Genomic DNA, 20,933 nt, shown 5'->3' with positions numbered 1-20,933 from the left:
CGTCTTTAGCATGTTGTCAAGTGAGGGAAATGTTTTAATTGGTGATGAATTTATTTTTATTATCTCCCAATTTAACTTTCCATCCAGTTAAGTCTTCTCTAATATACTTTTTTTATTGAATACAAAATCTGAATACAACAAAATGGCATAGAACAATCAAAAGACATATAACACTGGCATGGAATCCTCAACACAACAAATGTGACAAATAAAACACATAAAATAATAACAATATACTTTTAATCAATCAAATCCAGGTCCTTTACGGCAACATCACCCTTCAATGAGTCCCTTTAGTGGGCAAACAGCACAGGCACCAGCAATGCATTTGGTTTCGTTTATTTGTTGGTTTCAGTCTAAAATCCTACAGTATACATTACATTTCATAAGATGGTTAGATTAACCTAACTCACACCCTCAGTGGCTAATTTCAGTTATTATCATCCTGTTAATTTGAATTTCATTGTGTAAATAATTCAGTTAAAATTGTTAACACATCAAAACTATTCAACGTTAAAGTGTTTTCATAATTGAACTTGTTATGCACTGCAAACGATAAGATTTTTCCTTTATTTTTTAATTTTTTTTTAAACTATCAACATCAGTGGAAAGTGAATGCGACTTATTCAGGTCAGCGAATTGATGCTTTGCACATTTATGTAAATAACAGCTATAAACCACACTATTTACAAAATCTTCTCTTGAACAACAAAACTTTTTTATTGCAACTAGAAAGACTCCATACATATCAATATTAACAATAATGGCGCTATAGAAAAAGAAAATGGGATAAAGCAAGTAACAAAAGAGGAAGCAGCAGTCAGGCGCAGTGAGCATTCACAGAAGCCGGACAGTCTTTCCTGTGACGGTCAGATAATCTTCATCAGCAAGTGCTCTGAGGGCCTCATCAAACATGTCCTTAGTAATGGCCTGAAATTGGAGGAACACATTTTAAGTCGAGATTTATCGTTAAAATATCTTACACATTAGTATTATTAAAAATATATATTTTTTAAAAGCATACCGCTTCTGACTGGCCACGAAGATCATCAAACAACTGTTGGTACTTCATAGCTGGTGTTTTGCCCTTTGATTGGATGAGTTTCTTCAGGGCCTGAGCCACTTCCTCCTTACGCTTGCGTGCCGTAGCACTCATACCTGTACAGAAATCAAAACCATCAGACTCCATGACATTCATAGATTTATGGTAGTCATTGACTTGCACAGTATAAAGTCAATGGCTATATCAAATGTCTGGTTATCAACATTCTTCCAAATATCTTTTGTGCTCAACAGAATAAAGAAACTCGTACAGGTTTGGAACAATTTGAGGCTGTAAAATAAATGGGAATTTTTCATTTTTAGGTGAACCATCCCTTTTTAAGGTATGATTGGTGAAATTAAATAGAGCACTGATTATGAAAAAAATTAAAATAAAAAGTGAAAAAATAATTCATATATTTTAAATAATTACATTATCAATGCATTACTATTTTGTACAACACTTCTTTTGGTTGTTGAATCTGAGCGGTGCAAAATTCTCCCAGTATCAGCGCTCTAACCATTTCACTGTTTGAATCACTCCACTTGCAACATCTCTTATAAAGACTGTCATTGCGGACGAGCAAACCTCCATGTCCTTTATAATGGCAATTGTTATTTTGAATATTGTTCAATAAATATTTTATATAAATAATTTGGTATTGAGAAAGGGTCCGTCAGTGATGGCAATAGTCGACTTCAGTGACAGTTACATTATTAATCCATTAGTTGGCGGCAAACGCTGTCTTTATGAGGGACTGGTTGTAAACAAGGAAGTTGTTTTAGTGCTGTCTTTGTAAATCTTTTAAAAGGACAAAGATATCACTTTCCTTAGCAGACATTCAAACTGATTTTTGACCTGAATAATGAACGCTATATCAGATGAAGGTAATACACTTGTTTAGTCCATCCTTCTCATAATACTCTACATCAAACAATAAGCTTTAATGAAACAATTCAACGTTTCTTCGTTACTAATTCTGAAATGACGTTTTAGAAATGGTAACAGAGGCTTGGTCACAACTGTTAAACTATCAACTAAGTGTTTTTAAAGACACTCTGTTGTTGTTTCTCTTTATTTACCCCTTTGTGCTGTCAAACTTTTCACCCTCGTAACTGCAATATTGCAGTATTATCAGCACGCTTACCCGCGGCTAAATTACAGCAGGGCTGATATACAGCCAAATCACTACTTGTGTGATATTGCTCATTTATGAATTAAATAAATATTTCTCCCATTGATTCGTATTAGTGGACTGCAAAAGCATTCATGCCTCAAATCAAAACCATTAGACTCTCTGTAATTTGCATTTACATCAACAGGTACTAGCTATGGGATAATTGGTCACATCGAGGAACAGAGCTGATTGAGATCTTTTTTTTTTTTTAAAGTCACCAAAAATCAAATTTTACTTTTTCTTTTTTCATTACAGAATGTTGCAGTGCTTGTTATAAATGATTTATCCATGCGCATCATAGGCTCGACCAGGACTGCATTTTCCAAAAGCACCGCAAGGCTAATTTGATTGAGACCATTGGTCGCAGTTCTTCTACGATCAATTTACGCTCTCAATGCTTTTAGGAAACACAGCCCTGACCAGTACTGACAGTCATACCTGTGGTGAGGATGGAGATATCCACAAAGCCTGTCCTGGGATCAGTGGCGGACTGTTTCAGGGCCTCTCTGTGTAATCTCTTGGCTTCCTCCACATCGATGGTTTCGACTTTGCTTGAGAAACGTACTTTAGCGTGCGCTTCAGCCAGTCTGATGAGAGACTCCAGCTGACGAGGGTACGCTGACACCATACCTCTACCACTGCCGATCTTACGCATGTCTACATAGGCCTGCAAAGTTCAAAATTCAAAATAGCAAACATGAAATTACATATAACTACTTCTACAGGTGCCTTGATCTATATTGTACTTATATACCTCAATAAGGGCCTGACTAGCTTCCTCGTTGAGTCGGGGATGCACAGATGTACGAGCAAAGGCGATGTAGTCTTTCAGCACAGCCATGTCCAGATGCTCCTCTTCAATCTGCTCTTCACTTTGATAATACAGAGACACGAGGTGGTGCGCCAGACGCCTGTCATACGCCTCGTCCTGAGGGTCCAGCATCAGGAAGATCAAATCAAACCTAAGATCAAGAGATTTTTCAGAGAAACACTTAGATGAGGCTACAAAAACCTAATAAATGGATAAGAGTATTTTAAGTTGTTTAATTTGACATTTCTCTCTAATGCTCAGATGAAGAGTCAGATAGTCAACATAAATCTTAACTTAATGAATGTTTTGAATTACTGCTATGAAATTAAGTTAAGACTTTTAAATACATACATACATACATACATACATGTGTATTTTTATCTACTTAATACTTATACAAAATTACTAAAATAAGGATCACAATGTTTTCAAAATGGATAATGAATGAGGCATTTATATAACGCTTTCATGTACTACTGTGCAGCCAAAGCTCTTTACAGTCATGTCAGAGATCTCTTCTCAACCACCATTGATAATATTAAAAAAATGTTTCTTGAGCAGCCTAATATCAGAATATTAGAATGATTTCTGAAGGATCATGTGACACTGAAGACTGGAGTAATGATCCTAAAATTCAGCTTTGACCACAAGAATAAATTACATTTTAAAATAGTCAAATAGAAAAGTAAATTTACATTGTATTATTTCACAATTTTACAGCATCTCTGATAAAATAAATGCAGCCTTGGTGAGTATGAGACTTCTTTCAAAAACAAAAACAAAAATCTTAAACCCAAACTTTTGATTGAGCTCAGTGTCAAATCTAATCTTGAATGATACATTTCTCTCCCTACTTTACTTCCCACGCCATTGTCGGTTTTCTCTCTAATACATATAATAGAGAGTAACTGTTGTAAATACGGTCATGTTTTGATTGTACCTGGACAGAAGTGTGTGAGGCAGCTGAATGTTTTCTATAGTCGTCTTTTTAGGGTTCCACTGAGACTCCACTGGATTGGCTGCGGCGAGGACGGAGGTCCGAGCATTAAGTTGGCAAATGATCCCAGCCTGTGACACACAAAAACGTAAATGATCTGTCCTAAAAAAATCATTTACTCAATCATGAATAACTGTTAATGCGTCGCCCTCACCTTGGCAATAGAGAGCGTTTGCTGCTCCATGACTTCATGCAGCACAGATCTCGTACTGTCGCTCATCTTATCAAACTCGTCGATGCAGCAGATGCCGTTGTCACTGAGCACGAGTGCTCCTGTCTGCAGAACCAGCTGCCGGGTTTCTGGGTCCTTCATCACGTAGGCTGTGAGGCCGACGGCGCTGGATCCTTTCCCGGATGTGTACTGCCCACGAGGAACGAGGTTATACACGTACTGGAGCAGCTGGGATTTACTGGTACCTGGATCACCGCAAAGTAGGATGTTGATCTCTGCACGGAAGTTCCCGCGGCCCGTCTGAGTGAAGTCTTTACGTGTGCCACCAAATAACTGCAACAGGATGCCCTGAAAAAAAATGCCTACTATCAACTCACATTCTGAGAAACATGTAATTATATCTGTTAAGGAAATAAAGACAATGCAGTCTTAACCAGTAGTGATTAAAAAACTCACTTTCTTGATGTCCTCGTGTTCATAGATGCTGGGTGCCAGGGCAGAGGACAGACGTTCGTAGACATCCGGTTTTGCAGCTAGTTCTTTGAGTATGGCGACTCTTTCTTTAGTGAAGAGTTTCTGCTCGCCGTCCTCGTCCACTCCATGAAGACGCTTCTCATCTGTCTTGCGGAAGTGAATGGCATCTATGTGGGTTTTGTACACAGACTTTACCTGGCTCTGTCGTGGGTTCAGACGCATAGGGGCGGCTCTGTAAATGCCTGAGGAAAATAACAAACAAGTTAAGTCTTTTCACAAAATACCAGTTCTTATAATAGAAAAGAATTAGGTTTAGTAGTTTCACTTTAATGGCAATGAAAAGGTTGTTAGTCAGTTATTGAAATGACTTATTTTCAAAAATGTCACCTCTAAGTCCACCTCTTTGGACAGCAAGACATAATCAGTTGCAAAATCAGTAAAGATGGAACTAGAAACATTGCAAATTATGAAAGCAGAATTCAAAATGTAAGTAGTACAGGGAGCATTGATGAAAGCAACAAGTCCGTTTCTGTCAGAGATTTGCAGAAGCACAAGGAACACTGTTGTTTACTTGCTACTTGCAATATCCTGTCATTGCCACAGTAGTCTTGGACAAAACATGATAAAATCTTGCAATGCGGCAATTGAAAGCCAGTTCATGCACACACTGTCGGTCATCTTGAAGGCATATGATTCGATTTCTGCCTTCTGATTGGTTTCTGTGGACTTGAGAGGATTTTGCTGACAAAAGTGCTGTTTACCGGTTTCTGCCAACAAACCAGTATTTCTGAATGTGTGGACGCTGGGATTTAGTGGATTTGAAGCTAAAGTATTTGATGACCGTATACTTTGTGCGAAGAGCATTCGATCAATGTCATCATCTTATTCTTGACGGAGGAGGTGTTTAGCAGCTTTTGCATATATAGGCCAAGTCAACACCTCAAACTCGTGCTCCTCAAACCTTTTCTGAACCATTTTTGCTTTGTGGCGGGGCGCATTATCCTGCTGAAAGAGCACAGGCCACCAGGGAATGCGGTTACCATGAAAGAGTGAACATGATCTGCAACAATGGTTAGGTACGTGTCTAAGTAACATCCACATGGATGACAGGACCCAAGGTTTCCCAGCAGAACATTGCCCAAAACATCACACTGCCTCCGCAGGCTTGCTTTCTTCCCATAGTGCATCTTGGTGCCACGTGTTCCCCAGGTAAGCAACGTGCACACGTGCTGAAAAGAGCATATGTGTCAGACCAGCACACCGTCTCACATTGCTTCATGGTCCAGTTCTGATGCTCACATGCCACTGTTGCCGCTTTTGGCGGTGGACAGAGGTCAGCATGGGCACCCTGACTGGTCTATGGCTATGCAGCCCCATACGCAACAAACTGTTGTATTCTGACACCTTTCTATCAGACCCAGCATTAACAACTTGAGCTCCAGTAGCTCATCTGTTTGATCAGACCTCAATAAGCCTTGGCAGCCCATGACCCTGTCACCGGTTTACCCGTTTCTTCCTTGGACCACTTTTCCCACCCACTAACAGATTATCAACATTCTTCAAAATCTCCTTTTGTGTTCAACAAAACAAAAATAACTCACAGGTTTACAACAACTTAAGGGTGAGTAAATGACAACATTTTCATTTTTGGGTAAACTATTTTTTTTTGGGTAACCTTTACCAATACTGTTATACAAGACCACAAAGCTTAAATGACAACAGGTCGTACCAGTGATGTTTATTCTGTCTCCAGGTTGCACTTTGTCCACTAGGTCATTGTGTGCATAGACGACTGTGGTGTGGGGCGTCTGACCTGCTGGCATGTCCTCTGGAGATTCCTGCAGTTTTATCTATCAGATACAAAAAACAAAAAAAAAGAACATTCCCATTAATGTTTTCCTTGATAAATTGTCTCAAATTTTAGATTAGTGCACTAGTAAAAAAACAAATTCCATTACAAAAGAAACCCTTTTTTTAACAAGCATAATATGATATGATGCGGCAGTGGTATTTAGTTAAGTTGATATAGGAAAAAATGAACTGGGTTCATGGATGAATTTCCATTCTCACCACAGATATGACTGTCAGAACTGATCAGGTTGAGTCACATGGTCTTATTTATAATTTAATGCCTGTGCAGACCACCCAAAAAACAAAAACCCCCTCACCATTTGTTTGTCAGAAAAGGCAGAGCGGTTGTGCACCAGTGCCAAGCTGTGGGTGGTGTTGCAGTTGCGGCAGACGGCAGGTTCAGCGATGCGTCCGCGGTCCACCTCTACACGCGTGTTAAACGCACACACCTGACAACGGAAAAATGCCTCCTGCATCTCAGGGATCAGCTGAGAGGTGCGGATCACCATCCCACTGATAGTGATGAGCTGGTCAATATCTGAGAGGAAACGAGAGATGACGATGTGACGGGTGCACACATTTATCAATAAACATTGTGCAACTCGCTGGGTTTCTTACCTTCAGGGTTGAGCGCACGCATGTTTCTGGTTTTCAGGGCGCTGTAGGGACGCACCTGAATCTGATGCTCCAACACAGAGTCTGGGAAACGATCAAAGAAGAGCTCATTGACGGACATATCGAAAGTGGGGATGACTTCCTGTAAGGATAAGACAAAGACTTTCATTAGCTGGTCAAAGTGACAATACAATAGAGGTTTATGCATTCAAACAAGTGTCATGCTCGACAAGACTCTATTTATTTGATCAATTTCATTATAATATTTGAACATTTTTATGGTCTGCAGAACAGGAATGTGCTGGAAACCAGTTTTTAAACTAAGCCGTTTAAACTGTACCTTAAATGTTACTTTTTTAACTTTCCTGTATAATAAATGAAATGAAATAATGCAGTACCAATAAATCATTTAAAATTGTTATATATATATATATATATATATATATATATATATATATATATATTCTTCAGTGTCACATGATCCTTCAGAAATCATTCTAATATGCAGATTTGATGCAAAAGACATTTCTGAGTATTATCAATGTTGAATACATTGAGTTGCTCAGCTTCATATTAAATATGGTAACCTTTTTTCAGAATTATTTAATAAATATAAAGTTCAAAAGAACAGCATTTATATGAAATAGCAATCTTTTGTAATATTATACATTTATTTACTGACAGTTTTTCATCCCTGCTGAATAGAAACTAATTTCTCCAAATGTCATTTTTTCTTTTAAAGCTACACTGTGTAACTTTTTTAGTTTATTCCAAGCTAAAAACACTTAGTTCTTTCAAAAATATATGTGCTCATTAATGTACATTTACTTCTTTCAAGTTAAAAAGTATTCTCGTAAGTTTATCATATGCCATTGAAAATACAAAACCACAAGTTGTACCAGACTGTAAACATGTTTTTTTCTGCTGTAAAGTTGAGAATTATAATATGGGGCTCAATGAGATTCTGCTCCCTTCTGGAGCCTGTCCCTAGGGGCTAGTCGATGAATTGCAGTTTACATTACTTACATTTAATCATTTAGCAGACGCTTTTATCCAAAGCGACTTACAAAAAGGGGAGCAATAGAAGCAACGAAACAAGGGCAACAACCTGCACGAGCTGTAAGAATTCTCAGCTAATCGAGCACAGTACACAACTGTGAAGACAAACAAACAGAAAACTTAATTGGATAGTTTAGTGCTAGTCTTTATTGTCAGGTGCAATTGGATCACAATTACTTCCGTATTGGCTTCAAGAGAGATGGCGGGAGGTTGCTGTTTGGAAAAAACACACCAGGTTCCGACTCAAACGCTCCTAATGAGCCAGGTGTGAAAATGCACTTATGCTCTGAATCATTTGCTCAGATTTATTTTCAGATGCAACTTGCAGCAGCAGTTGATCTTACCTGTGGATAACAGATCAGCTGGCGGTAGAGATCAGCATCAAAAGTCTGAATATGACTGCAGTTCACATTCAGTACCGGCTCTCCAACAACACTGATCTGAGAACACAAACAAATCTTCAATATTAAAACACAAAAACTGGATATTAAGGCTTTTGCATCACGAAACATGAACCACATCAGGTCCGAGCAACCGATTGTTACTCCTTTTGTGCCTTTCTAATCAGTACGTCACGCCTCACCTCATCCAGTTTCTGCATATAAAGAGGCTCATTCAGATCCAGGCCAGCATTCTCGTCCTCTCTGGAGTTGGGGTCTGTGAAATGCTGAAGGAAACGCTGAGAAAAAGAAAAAAAAACAGATTCTCAACCAAAGCTCATTTAGCCACGGACAAGACAAGCTTTTGGTCAGTACGTGTATGAGTGTAGTAACACAGACTTCCGCCACACCTGAAACTTCTCCTTGCAGGTTCCCACATTGACATCAGTCCCCCAGATCACCAGCCTCTGTCCCGCCGCCTGCTCGCTGCCGGCCGCTGCTTCTCCAGACGGCTGAGTCACCACACACACACACACACACACACAATTAACCATTCATTTATTTGTATTTGATTTTTCTGTATTTATATGGGTTTGTATTATTTTAGTGTCATTTTAAATTAGCATTTATTTTTATATATTACGTTTTTTGTTGTTGTTGTTAAATATTAACTTGGGTTTAAATAATTTTTAATTCACAGTGCTTCAAATTAAACATTTCATTTTTACTTTCCATGGCAACGTTTCTCATTTTAGTGTACTTTATATTTTACTTTAGCTTTCTTTCCATTGAACAAAAATGTTTTTAGCTAACAATAATAATCCCAGATATGGATTTCTGCATTTACAACTTGAAATATGACAGTAGAATATTAATACTGCAAGAATAACATTTCTTTATTGATTTGTTTAATTTTTGTAGTTCAAATTTAATTTTCAGAATTTCTCATGAACAAACCACAAAAATAAGCCCATACTTATAATACAGTAAAATATTAACACTTATAAGACCAAAAATATCGGAGGTTTCGGATTTCTAGAGTAACAAATGACATAAAAAAACCAAGAAATGGCAAATAAGGACGTTTACTCACCGGCTCCGAGTGCATGTCGACCTGCGGAGCTTTCCGGACAGATCCCAGGTCAGCCCGCTGCCGTGCCGGGGTCCCGCGTATGCCGCTGCGGGGCGTTCCTTCCACCCTGGAGCTGGGAGTGCCGTACATCAGCGGAGAACTTGCGTCGATCTCACTCTGCAGGACTGGAAAAAACAAATCCTAATGTTTAGAAACCTTCCCCAATTCAAAAAATATGAGAGCAATGAAACGAGCCGCACCAGAGCGTGGAGCCACAGGGCTGGAGAACAGCGAGGCGTCGTGAGCGGCTGTGTCCATGGCTGGAGATGTGGGCATGGGCTGAAGCTCTGTGGACGTGTCATGGGCTCTGGACCGCTGTGACGGCGGGGAGAGGGGGTCCTCGCTCGCGGCTGCAAACACACAAAAACCTGGTTAGCAACTGTCAAACATAATCCTGATGAGAAATACTAAGAATTAAAAAACAAATGCATGCCAGAATATAATGAATGACTCACGGGTCGGAGGGTCTCTCTTACGGCTCTGAGATGATGGTGAAGACATCTTGATTCAAAACTGAAAGGCAACATTTTAGAATTAGTGAACTGGAACCAAAATTCATTCAAATGTGTTCTAAACCATAAATTATTACATTATATAAGCAATTAATTTAAAATTAATTTCAGGTCATGTGAATTCTAAGTTGCATGTTTAGGTAACAGTGTCCGTTACATATGTTACATGTACTTACCATAGTAATAACAGTACGTTTTAGGAAATTGCATGCAACTAATCCTCAACCAAACCATAATCCTATAAAACATTTTAATTAATATTACTAAGTACTTAAATAATTTCACTGTAACAATGACACCTATAACTAAAGTGTAATCCAGGTTTTCATACACAAATTACTTCAGCATACATGTTAGTTATTTATCTTGTATGTTTATGACTTATGAATTTAAGTTATTATTTAATATTATTCTTATGAAAGCAGGCCTATCATTTTCCCAGAAGGAAATAAATTAGATAATCACCACTAAAACCTTTAAGAAAAATATCAACGTATCACAAAAGAAAATTATAATCACTCATTCTACCAACAGATCATTAAATAATTATTATGTTTGTAACTTATGAGACTCGCAGGGAATAACTTAATGCACACAAACGTAATTTAAACCGTTTATACCAACACAAATTAATATATATATATAAGATTAATAATGTAAACACATTTGGGAAATGAATGATTGAGTTTTATTAAGAAGCTTTGAAGGATGAATAACGTTAGTAACTCTGTAACTGAATGAGAGCAACAGCACGCGGAATCACCCATAACAATGACAAAACCGAAACTAGAATACAAAATAACCATTAATTTAAACTATAACGCACTATTTTAACAGCCGGTTGATCAATGTCTCTTTTAGGACATCGTGATTACCTTTACTTTTTTACTTTCTTTTTTTAAAAACGGCAAGTTTATAATGCAACAAAGCACTTACCGTTCGCACAGCTCCCTTTCCGATGTGAATGGTGGCGCGAAACTGTCTGTGACGTAACTTTCGCGGGGAAATTTTGACCAATCAAGAATACGCTCCTCACTATCAATGGAGAGGGGGAGAAGTGCGATACGTGGGTACATAAATCGTATAAAAATCGTTATTTCTTAGATTACACAATGCGATTGCAATTAAATAGGTTTGAAATGACAAGACACTATTTGTCTGACGTTCTTAATTGCAGACTGACAATTATAGGACCAGCGACATAAAAGAATCTCATCAACTGTTTGGTATAGTCCGAGGTTTTCGCGGGAAAAAACATCAACACAGACTAACAGAGTCAATTCCTCTGATATCCACTAGATGTCTATGTGGTTGACAAGATGACGTGCCATAATGGGCCATTAGTGTGATAATATTATGTATTGTAGAACACAACTGTCTGTGTACGTTCCTTAGAAAATGATGAATTACTTTTTGGGCACATTAATGAGGAGTCTTTATTAATAAGAGTAAACGATGTAAAAACAACATTTAGATTTGTATCGCTTACAGATTATTTAATAAACTTAATTATTTAAATTATGAACTAAACCTACATAATCACAGAAACTTTATGTATTTTAACATTTAAAAAAGATTTCTGTATGATTTATAAGCTTGTTTCCTCATGGGGACCTCAATTTAGGTCACTATGACACGAGTCCTGCACACACACACACACACACACACACACACACACACTCTCTCTCTCTCTCTCTCTCTCTCTCTCTCTCTCTCTCTCTCTCTCTCTCTCTCTCTCTCTCTCTCTCTATTTTGATTTTAGCAAATTATTAAAATGATGGAATATTATTTTGTACTAAATGTGTATGCTCAATGTGCTTTAAAAAACAAATCAATAAAAACACCCAGATGAAAAGAACAGATGTGGTATAACAGCTCACAGCACACACTGCTACTATACTACTACAGCCAATCAGAACAACAACAATAAACATCAACGAACCAAATATCAATGAATGATAATATATTCAGGTATGTTCGTAATGGCGCAGTACATTCATATTCTCTCACTGATTATTTTTGCACACATACATACATATTCAAACATGTCCTACAACAAAGTTATTTTCTTTTCATTTAATGTCTTTATCCGTGTTGATTTGTGTGTGTTGGCAATGGCGCATTAAGAACGTTTCTCTTCCACACATTCAAACTTGTCCTACAACACGAACTTTTCTGACAGCTCCTCAAGTTGTTCTTCTCCTGTGCTGGTGGTAGGCGTTCATGCACACCCGACTCTCCTCAAATAGGAGCACGGGCGGAACATGTGACTGACACTGGACATTCACTGGCTTCTGGAAGGGGGCGGTGATGCTGTGACGCAGACCGAGCGCTAGTACTTATGCGCGGGGACAGCAGAGTTTCGATAGAGAGCTACGAGGACTTTAACACCTGTTCGATAGACAGCCAGACTTTTGGAGATACGCGCTGGTTGCGCGAAACTAGGGTGTGATTGCACGAATCGTTTTGGGTTTTTTGGACTGCCAGGGGACTCAGAAGGGAGCTGCTGATTTTGGTACCATCTGAGAGAGTTTCGCTACGTCCATGTCTGACATATACAACCTGGATTCGCAGTGCGTAACGCCACCATGCAACATGAGCTGGGCCATGGAGCCTGCCAATTTCTATGATAATAAAGTGATGCCTGGGGATGCAAAACCCGGGGGTGAGCATGGCATGGCCCGGGACAACAACAACAACAACAACAACAACAGTAGCAGCATGATGGAGCTCAGCAATGCGCCTGCCATCTACGACGACGAGAGCGCGATCGACTTCAGCACCTACATCGAGTCCATGTCCACAGTCCCGCTGGAGATCTGCAACGACGAGCTCTTTGCCGACTTGTTCAACAACACCATGAAGCAAGAAAAGCCTGACTTTTACATGCCAGGCATCGGCGGCTTTGCGCAAAAGAGCTCGGAGAGGCTGCAGCACCAGGACGGGGGGTTTGGCAAGGGCGCGTTTTGCGCACCGATCAAGAGGGAGGCGGACTGGAGCGACAGTGACCAGTCCTCGTCCCTACCGTCTCAGATCGAGACGTGCGCGCAGACGTCCGTGAGCCTCATGCACACGGGACAACCGACACCTCCCACCACACCTGAGCCAGAACCCGTTACCCACAGGAGGCTGGGGAAGGAAAAGGGCAAAAAGACAGTGGACAGGCACAGCCACGAGTATCGCCAGCGGCGCGAGAGGAACAACATCGCCGTGCGTAAAAGCAGGGACAAGGCGAAGCAGCGCAACCTGGAGATGCAGCAAAAGATGATCGAGCTGAACGCGGAGAACGAGCGTCTGCACAAAACGATCGATCAGCTGACGCGAGAGCTCGGCAGCCTCAGAAACTTCTTCAAACAGAGGCCAGAACTTTCGTTCGGGACACGCGCGGCTGTTGACAGCCGGTGACGCGCGTCAGCCAGCAAAGACCCTGCCAAAACATACCTCAGTGAACTTGAATTACTATGTTCTTCTGTAGCAGACGTGCATTGAGTTACACATTGAATGATGGACTTTTGGCACCGCGTGGTGTCGTGATTATATTTGTGAATATTTTTGTATTCTAAATTATTACAGAAAAAAGCTTCATATATGTTTTTATGGTACTTGTTTTATAATTCCCCAAAACTTCGTATTAATGCCAGAGCATGTTTGAAATTGTACAGTGTGTACAAATGTATAATAAAACGACGGAAAAAAAAACCATCCATGTAAACGCGCATGTGTGTACGGGGGCGGGTCTGAGGGGGCGTGGTCTTTTGAAAACCCCAGCTGTCAATCAGTTCATTGGAGAGCTCATATGCGGTTTAATGAATAGCGACTTTTGAATTTATGTGCAAAGTAATGTTTGCTGTAAACATTATAGAGATACTTTTATATTCTGTGCTACCACATATAATACACTGTCATTTCGAAGCTGCTGTTAAATACAAGTTGGTAAATAACTACCACAAAGGTAAACATTTAAGTTTTATATACCAAAAACGACCAAAACCGTAGCATTCACAGGGAAAGAAGCATACTTAATCTATCAGTAAATTGCTTAACATATCTATAAAATGTTCTTTAACTTTAAAATCATTTGTAAAGTAGCATTTTATACAAGTTTACAGTTAATAAACCACTTAGATCACAAAACAAGTTAAAATCAATTCCCTGGCATAAATAATTAATAATAATAATCTTTGAGCATATTGTGTTTCAGAGTTGTAGTGTAATGATTGTCAGTAGGTATAAATCTGTCAACTCAATTTTGCATATCAGTTATCAGACACTTATGATAATCCATTGAAATGGTTGTGAAAATAACAGGTTGATATTTAATGGAAATAACCAGTTGTTTGGTGGCATAACAGTTTTTATTCAAAGTGAACGTAGGTAAGTATTCAGTTGTCACATATAGAGCAATAAGGAAGATCAGAGCTTATTTACACTGTCTTTTTTTTTCTCTTTTTTTTACAAATAATTTAACTTAAACCACCATAAAGTGGCTAGAATCAACTTTTGGCAATTGATTGACAACAACAAATGTCTTTAACAGCTTATACTGGACAACAAAAGAGCATCTTTCATACAAATAGTAATGGCAGGGTCCAGAATGATCATTCAAAAAGCAATTTGGTTCAGTTAGGTAGAGTTATTCTGGCACTGCCCTTTTTCTTTACATATATTATTAAGAAAGAAATACACAATAATAACATAAGTGTGCTAGTCAGCGCAGGTCAAAGGATAACTCCTCCAGACCCAGCCAAACACCCTGACTTCTGTTCACCACATGGACGAAGGTGCTGAGAGGACCGATCTCCGACCCGAGGACATTTTCCACACTGTAACCCTGATCACACACACAAACAAACAAACAAACAATTAACAGTCAATCAAAAACAGAAACACAGTGTCTCTGTCTAGTCCAGAATCTTACCTCAGAACACCTTGTCGAGTTCAAGAGAGACGTGATGGTCTTTTGCTGCAACTGAAACATGCACATGAATGCATTAATATAATTTGATTCAAACAATGTGGCAGGAATACTGTATGAAGCATTATCATTTTCTGTGATTCTACAGACGCCTCAGGAAATCAATCCTGTCTGACCTCGTCTAATCAAGCATTTTGAGAAATTAGACAAAACAAAATAAGGCATCATTATGTAAATGCAGCGCTTCATTTACACAAGGACAGTTGTATCAATCAAACGCATTATGAAATAGCTTATTATTAATTTAGACTTTATTAAGATTGTGCTTCTTAAAGAAACAAGTGAAAATTCCAATAAAAGGCAATCTGACATTTAAGTGCAAAATATCTAAACTTTCCCTTTCATGAATCAGTTACTCAGTCGTCCAAAAATAGTAGTGTGCTTCATCACTTTATTCCAGTTTTGTGGGTGTGTGAAACATTTCTGATAACGGATGAGAGGTATCTTGTTGAATCTGTTTCCATAATATGTGGCCCTTTACTATCGCTGAAACTTCCAGGAAATAAAACAGAATGAAGATAAACTCTAGATGACACGCTGGTTTCTGCACGAGTGATTAGATCATGCTAGCTTCACTTTCTTGAGTGAGTGTTTATTTTCATCCTTTAACATGATTTGAAATGTAGACACAGATGTCTTAGAGTTTGTTTTTAAGGAAAGTAGAATTACAATCTCACGGAACCTGCCATGAAGAGGTCGGCGTCAAATCAACCCCTTCACACACACACACCAAAAATATTTTACATAAAATGTACTATTGATTTTGTGACTATTTTAAAGATAATTAAAGGGGGGGGGGATGCTGGTTCATGCATACTGAGCTTTTTACACTGTTAAAGACTTGGATTCCCATCCTAAACATAGACAAAGTTTCAAAAACTAATGTTGGACGTTTGATGGAGTATTTCTGTGTTAAAAATACTCCTTCCGGTTTCTCACAAGTTTCGGCGAGTTTTTTTCGAGTATGGGTCTACTTGACGTTAAATAGATTGGAAGGTCCTTGTATGGGCTGTACAGGCTCTTCTCCCGGTAGGGTGCGCGCGCGCGTAACTAGAGGGAGAGAGAGGAAATGCACACCGTGAACAGTCTCTCAGGTGCAGATCCAGTCGTCCGTGAACACTTATGGCGCGCCGCGCTCCACTTTATTCCTATGAGTGACGTCGAGCGACTTCAACGCTTCAGCACAGCATTCCGGGAAGGCAGCGCTGCATTTGAACCGATTTGAACGCAGAAATGACGGGAAGCTTTACAACATCGCTTCAGTCACGTCGCAAAGTGGATTTCCACGGTCACTGCTGTCACAGGACTTCACCAAATCATACCAAAGAAGTGTGTTTTTGACAGAGCGGTCTCAGCGGTAAAGGTTCGGTCCTGCTTCGGAAGCAGCCGGTGAGTAAGTTAAATCAACTTCAAATGTCTCTGCTATTGGCTACCGTCGCATGAGTAAACATCAGTAAACGACACGATTGCGTGCTTCGTCATTCAAATGCGCTAACGGTTACTCCATTGTTGTTCTGTATAACACTAGTCTGACTCTGACGTGCAAAACCGTTTTGCTTGCTACCTCTAAGGTCTAGTCACATACAATAGTCCATAAACCGAATCATGTCCTCATAAACTGCGCATAAAGACACACAAAGGCCCCTAAATACAGTACATACCACAGAGACGGACATCCTGATGTTGCCGTTTCTCCTGTTCAATTTATTTCAGCCTCAGATTTGATTGTGGATCATTATCTGTATTAGCTGAGATAGCCATGGGTTTCTCCACGCTTGAGGACGTCACCGCTTTGTGCACATTCGTCATTCTTTAGCTCCGCCCACACGATACGCCTCCAGGCGCTCGGTTTTTTCCGGAAAGACTCGGTACAGCCCATATTTCTTTTATAAATATGATAAAACTAAAGACTTTTCGGAAATATGAAGGATGCAATACTACTCTATAGGTACTCAAGATTGACATGAGATTGACTGAAACTGAGTGTTTCACCCCCCCTTTAAACACCCTATTCCCATTACTAATGCATAATGTGAAACATATCTTAATCTCATTACAGTTATGTAAACAGAATATTTACTTAAAGGGTTAGTTGACCCAAAAATTCCGTCATTAATTACTCACCCTCATGTCAACCTTAATTTTATGAAGCGACGAGAATACTTTTTGTGTGCAAAAAACAAACAAAAATAACGACTTTATTTAACAATTTCTTCACGTCTGTGTCAATCTCTAAGGCTGTTGACAGTACATATTAAACAATATTGTAAATACAGTCTAGTGCTTTTGACGTCAGAGCTACGCCAGAATGCCGGCTCATCATTGGCCGATACCGTTCGCATATGAGCACCACGACGCGTGTGATGCTGACACAGGAGCTGGCCAACGTAAGCTGTGTAAGAGACTGACACAGATGTGAAGAGATTGTTGAATAAAGTCGTTCTTTTTGTAGTTTTTTGTGCACAAAAAGTATTCTCATCACTTCATAAAATTAAGGTTGAACCCCTGGAGTCACATGGACTATTTTAACCATGTCTTTACTACCTTTCTGGACCTTGAAAGTGTTAAATAGCTGTCTATGGAGGGTCAGAAAGCTCTCGGATTTCATCAAAAATATCTTCATTTGTGTTCTGAAGATGAACGGTCTTGCGGGTTTGGAACAACGTAAGGGTGAGGAATTAATGACAGAATTTTCATTTTTGGGTGAACTATCACTTTAACTAATTAAAATTGTAAAGTATTTGTACACTCATCATCGGCCACTTTATTAGGCTGGCCACACACTTTAAGCCATATTTGCACCCCAAGTGATCAGAAAGCGTGGCCCAATTCAAGACATGACGCAAAATGGCTTTTTGTCCAAAAACTCCTCAACTGTGTAGTGTCATCACGATTCATTTACTGCTCCCGTTTTTGTCAGCGCCCAAACGATCCCAAATCGACTCTTGATCGCCATGATATCCGCAATGGCCAATGAGAGCGAGCTAGCGTCACCAACTGGATGTTGCGTGCTTCTAGAGCTGGAACATGACAGCCACAAACATGCCACGAAAGTGGAGTATTGAGAAAGATCATCACCCATATTCTTTTTTCTCTTTTGGTTAAAGGGGTGGTAAAACATGATTTCACTTTTCCAACTTTAGCTAGTCTGTAATGTTGCTGTTGGAGCATAAACAACATCTGCAAAGTTACAACGTTCAAAGTTTAAAGCAAAGGGAGATATTTTTGCTTTTAAAGAAATCAATTTCTAAGGACTACAGCAAACTGCCGGTAGGGACTACAGACATTCCTCCAGGGTTGCTGACATCACCAGCCCCAGTATTTACATAAACCCCTAAAAAGCCATTTTTTATTGCTGTGGAGAAGAGTTATTGTGGTAGGCTGGAGTGTTGTTGCCGCAATGCCGACGAAACGCTGTTATTTTCATCCGGATTGCAGGTCTGCTTTGTTCAGCCTTCCTAAGGACGGGGGATAGGGATCAATGGTTAAAATTTATTTTTAACTCGGTCCCCTATAATAATTGCCCAAATCTTGCTCTCTGTGCTGCACATTTTATGGAGGAAAGCTTCCACGATCTTCGCAAACTCAATGCAGGATTCGCACAATGGCTTGTTCTGAAAGATGGAGCAGTTCCAACTTTAAAAATGGGCCACAACCTGTAAGTATGATTTATTTTTCATCCATGTGTTTTCCTGTAATAGTTAGTATTGTTAATTGTACGTTGCAGCAAGGAAGTAAACAAATGACAACGCTGTTTGGCTCTGCAAACCAGTTTGTTAAATGCTCATTCATACTTAACGTTATCTGACAAACACCTAACGTTACTTTTTTTTTTTTTTCTCAGGTCACGTTCGATCCTGCGAGTCTCCGTGAGATCTCATCTCACTATGGAAATGTTACTAATCAACAGGTGTGTGGTTTCGCCATCCCTTCATGACCACAGTGTACACATCTACCGACGGCTTCTTCCAGCAGGACAAAGCACCATGTCACAAAGCTCAAATTATCTCAAACATGACAGTGAGTTCAGTAAACTCAAATGGCCTCCACAGTCACCATATTCTCAAGCAATAGAGCAGCTTTGGTATGTGCTGTGAGGGAGATTCGCATCATGGATGTGCAGCAGAAAAATCTGCAGCAATGGCGGGATGCTATCATGTCAGTATGGACCAAGATCTCCGAGATATGTTTTCAGCAACCTGATACTATCAAGGTGAACCTAATAAAGTCATCGGTGAGTCTATGTGATAATAGTTTGATTTCTGAAAGCTTAATTGAATTTGTTATACATGACTAAGACTGTGGGAATAAACGTTTTCTTCATAAAGCATCTCACCTTGACTTTGACAGTACAGTGGCTCAGTGAGGAGCAGCTCAGAAACACCTCCAGCTGCATCTTTGTGGTCGGTTCATCCATCACTGCTCCACATGCTAAACAGAGGAAGCCTTTCCTAAAAACACCAAAACAGATGCAACTTTTATTGTTGTTAAAATATTTGTGGAGTCTTTTTCAGTGAGAGGGCTTAAAGGCACCATGATTCATCACTTCGGCTTAACACTTACACTGGAATGTGAAAACAACTTAGCCGTGCGGTGGGTTGTGATTAAACTCAAAGTAATGGAGGCATCATACACATTAACTCTGAACAGCCACAGGTCAACAACCTTATGGAGCGTATAAGACGAACACATGCATCCGGCATTCCATGAAGTCGACATGCAACAGAGTTCACATCCCATTTTACATCCATAATCTGAATCTGAATCTGTTTCTGAGTAAAACAAGACATTATTATATGAGACGAAGAGTTTAAATAGTTATTTTACATACAAATAGATGAGCCTATTACAACCAATCATTTAAATACATAAGTTGTTAAAGCACACTTTGAGAAAAGTGTTTCAAATCGCCAGGTGCACATCATAATTTTTTGTTTAATTCATGTGTCTCATAATATGTAAATCAAAATAACTTCCCTTCCCTCTTGCAGAGACATCTCTTGTGATGTGTTAACTGACGTGAGGGCGGGGCAACCTGTCACTCACATGAGATCGACCAATAGCAAACCACAACCGTTAAATCACTTCCACCTGGGCAATTACAGGTCCTTTTCTTGGTCAGGAAGCCGTTTCACTTGGATATGGAAGAAAAGACTTGCATCTAATACTGACTTCAATCTTAAGGGTCAAAGATAAGGGTAAAAAATGGTCATGTCAAACTACATCATAAGTGTTTTCTTTGTGGCTTCAGGAACAAAATTTAATTCTACAAACGTGTCCCCCAAAATGCACTTTGGAATAACTCAATTTTAACTTCTTCGTAAAGAAAGCATTTGGAACTCAATAAACACTTCATTTTATTAGATGACGCAAGAAGGAATTTGCAGCTGTGATGATGCTGTAATAATGTCTGTAGGCATTTCTACACAACATTGGTATTGAAATACTTCCTTGTAGTGGTTAACACGTCTGAAAACGTTTTTTTTTAGAAGATTTTCCATACACTAACAAAAGGTTCTTTATAGTGAAAAAAAATATTTAGATTGCTGAAATGTTAAAGGACAACTCAAGTGAGAAATGAACCTAGGGGTAATTAACAGAAGGTGGGATGTGTTTTCCTGAAAATCGAATGTAAAGAGTTTTATCTCTAATAGTTAATACCACTAACAAGACTCAAAATAACCTCACACTAACACTGTGGCATAATGAGGGTCCCTACGTGCAAACCGAAGCATT

At 39.3% G+C, this 20,933-nt stretch overlaps 3 protein-coding genes across 4 annotated transcripts in view; 1 reads left to right on the top strand and 2 right to left on the bottom strand.

Moving 5' to 3' along the window:
* Positions 1-104: 104 nt before the first annotated feature.
* Positions 105-11,252, bottom strand: mcm4 (minichromosome maintenance complex component 4). Its single transcript, XM_067434307.1, has 17 exons — positions 11,159-11,252; positions 10,166-10,223; positions 9,911-10,060; positions 9,672-9,835; positions 8,989-9,090; positions 8,782-8,877; positions 8,543-8,638; positions 7,143-7,281; positions 6,842-7,062; positions 6,403-6,523; positions 4,656-4,915; positions 4,182-4,547; positions 3,971-4,098; positions 2,974-3,181; positions 2,658-2,886; positions 1,025-1,158; positions 105-930 (listed from the first exon to the last, which is right to left on the bottom strand). The coding sequence occupies exons 2-17, from the start codon at positions 10,209-10,211 to the stop codon at positions 838-840; spliced, it is 2,553 nt and encodes an 850-aa protein (XP_067290408.1). The 5' UTR covers positions 10,212-10,223; positions 11,159-11,252; the 3' UTR covers positions 105-837.
* A 1,325-nt stretch (positions 11,253-12,577) lies between these two features.
* cebpd (CCAAT enhancer binding protein delta) lies at positions 12,578-13,924 on the top strand. The gene has a single exon (XM_067435577.1). It carries the CDS (start codon positions 12,767-12,769, stop codon positions 13,625-13,627), a length of 861 nt encoding a protein of 286 aa, XP_067291678.1. The 5' UTR covers positions 12,578-12,766; the 3' UTR covers positions 13,628-13,924.
* Positions 13,925-14,555: 631 nt separating this feature from the next.
* spidr (scaffold protein involved in DNA repair) overlaps positions 14,556-20,933 on the bottom strand; it is a 58,694-nt gene continuing 52,316 nt past the window's right edge. For both annotated transcript variants that reach the window (XM_067435575.1, XM_067435576.1), the window contains 3 exons: positions 19,534-19,648; positions 15,141-15,191; positions 14,556-15,053 (listed from right to left, as the gene is read on the bottom strand). In XM_067435575.1, coding sequence (XP_067291676.1) covers positions 14,931-15,053; positions 15,141-15,191; positions 19,534-19,648 — 289 coding nt within the window. In that variant the 3' untranslated portion in view covers positions 14,556-14,930. The remainder of the gene's footprint in view (positions 15,054-15,140; positions 15,192-19,533; positions 19,649-20,933) is intronic.

Source organism: Pseudorasbora parva, chromosome 24, assembly GCF_024679245.1.
Source record: "Pseudorasbora parva isolate DD20220531a chromosome 24, ASM2467924v1, whole genome shotgun sequence".
Taxonomy (NCBI): Eukaryota; Metazoa; Chordata; class Actinopteri; order Cypriniformes; family Gobionidae; genus Pseudorasbora; species Pseudorasbora parva.
Note: the sequence above shows the minus strand (reverse complement) of the source record. Positions and strands in the feature narration are given on the sequence as shown.

Bases quoted from the DNA above. Each gene is read 5' to 3' on its own strand.
- mcm4 (XM_067434307.1), bottom strand. From the start codon at position 10,211: ATGTCTTCACCATCATCTCAGAGCCGTAAGAGAGACCCTCCGACCC. The intron at 7,282-8,542 runs GTAAGATCAACT...TTATCCTTACAG, and splicing joins AGCTGATCTGTTATCCACAG to GAAGTCATCCCCACTTTCGA. The intron at 931-1,024 runs GTATGCTTTTAA...CTCCAATTTCAG, and splicing joins TTCGTGGCCAGTCAGAAGCG to GCCATTACTAAGGACATGTT.
- cebpd (XM_067435577.1), top strand. From the start codon at position 12,767: ATGTCTGACATATACAACCTGGATTCGCAGTGCGTAACGCCACCATGC.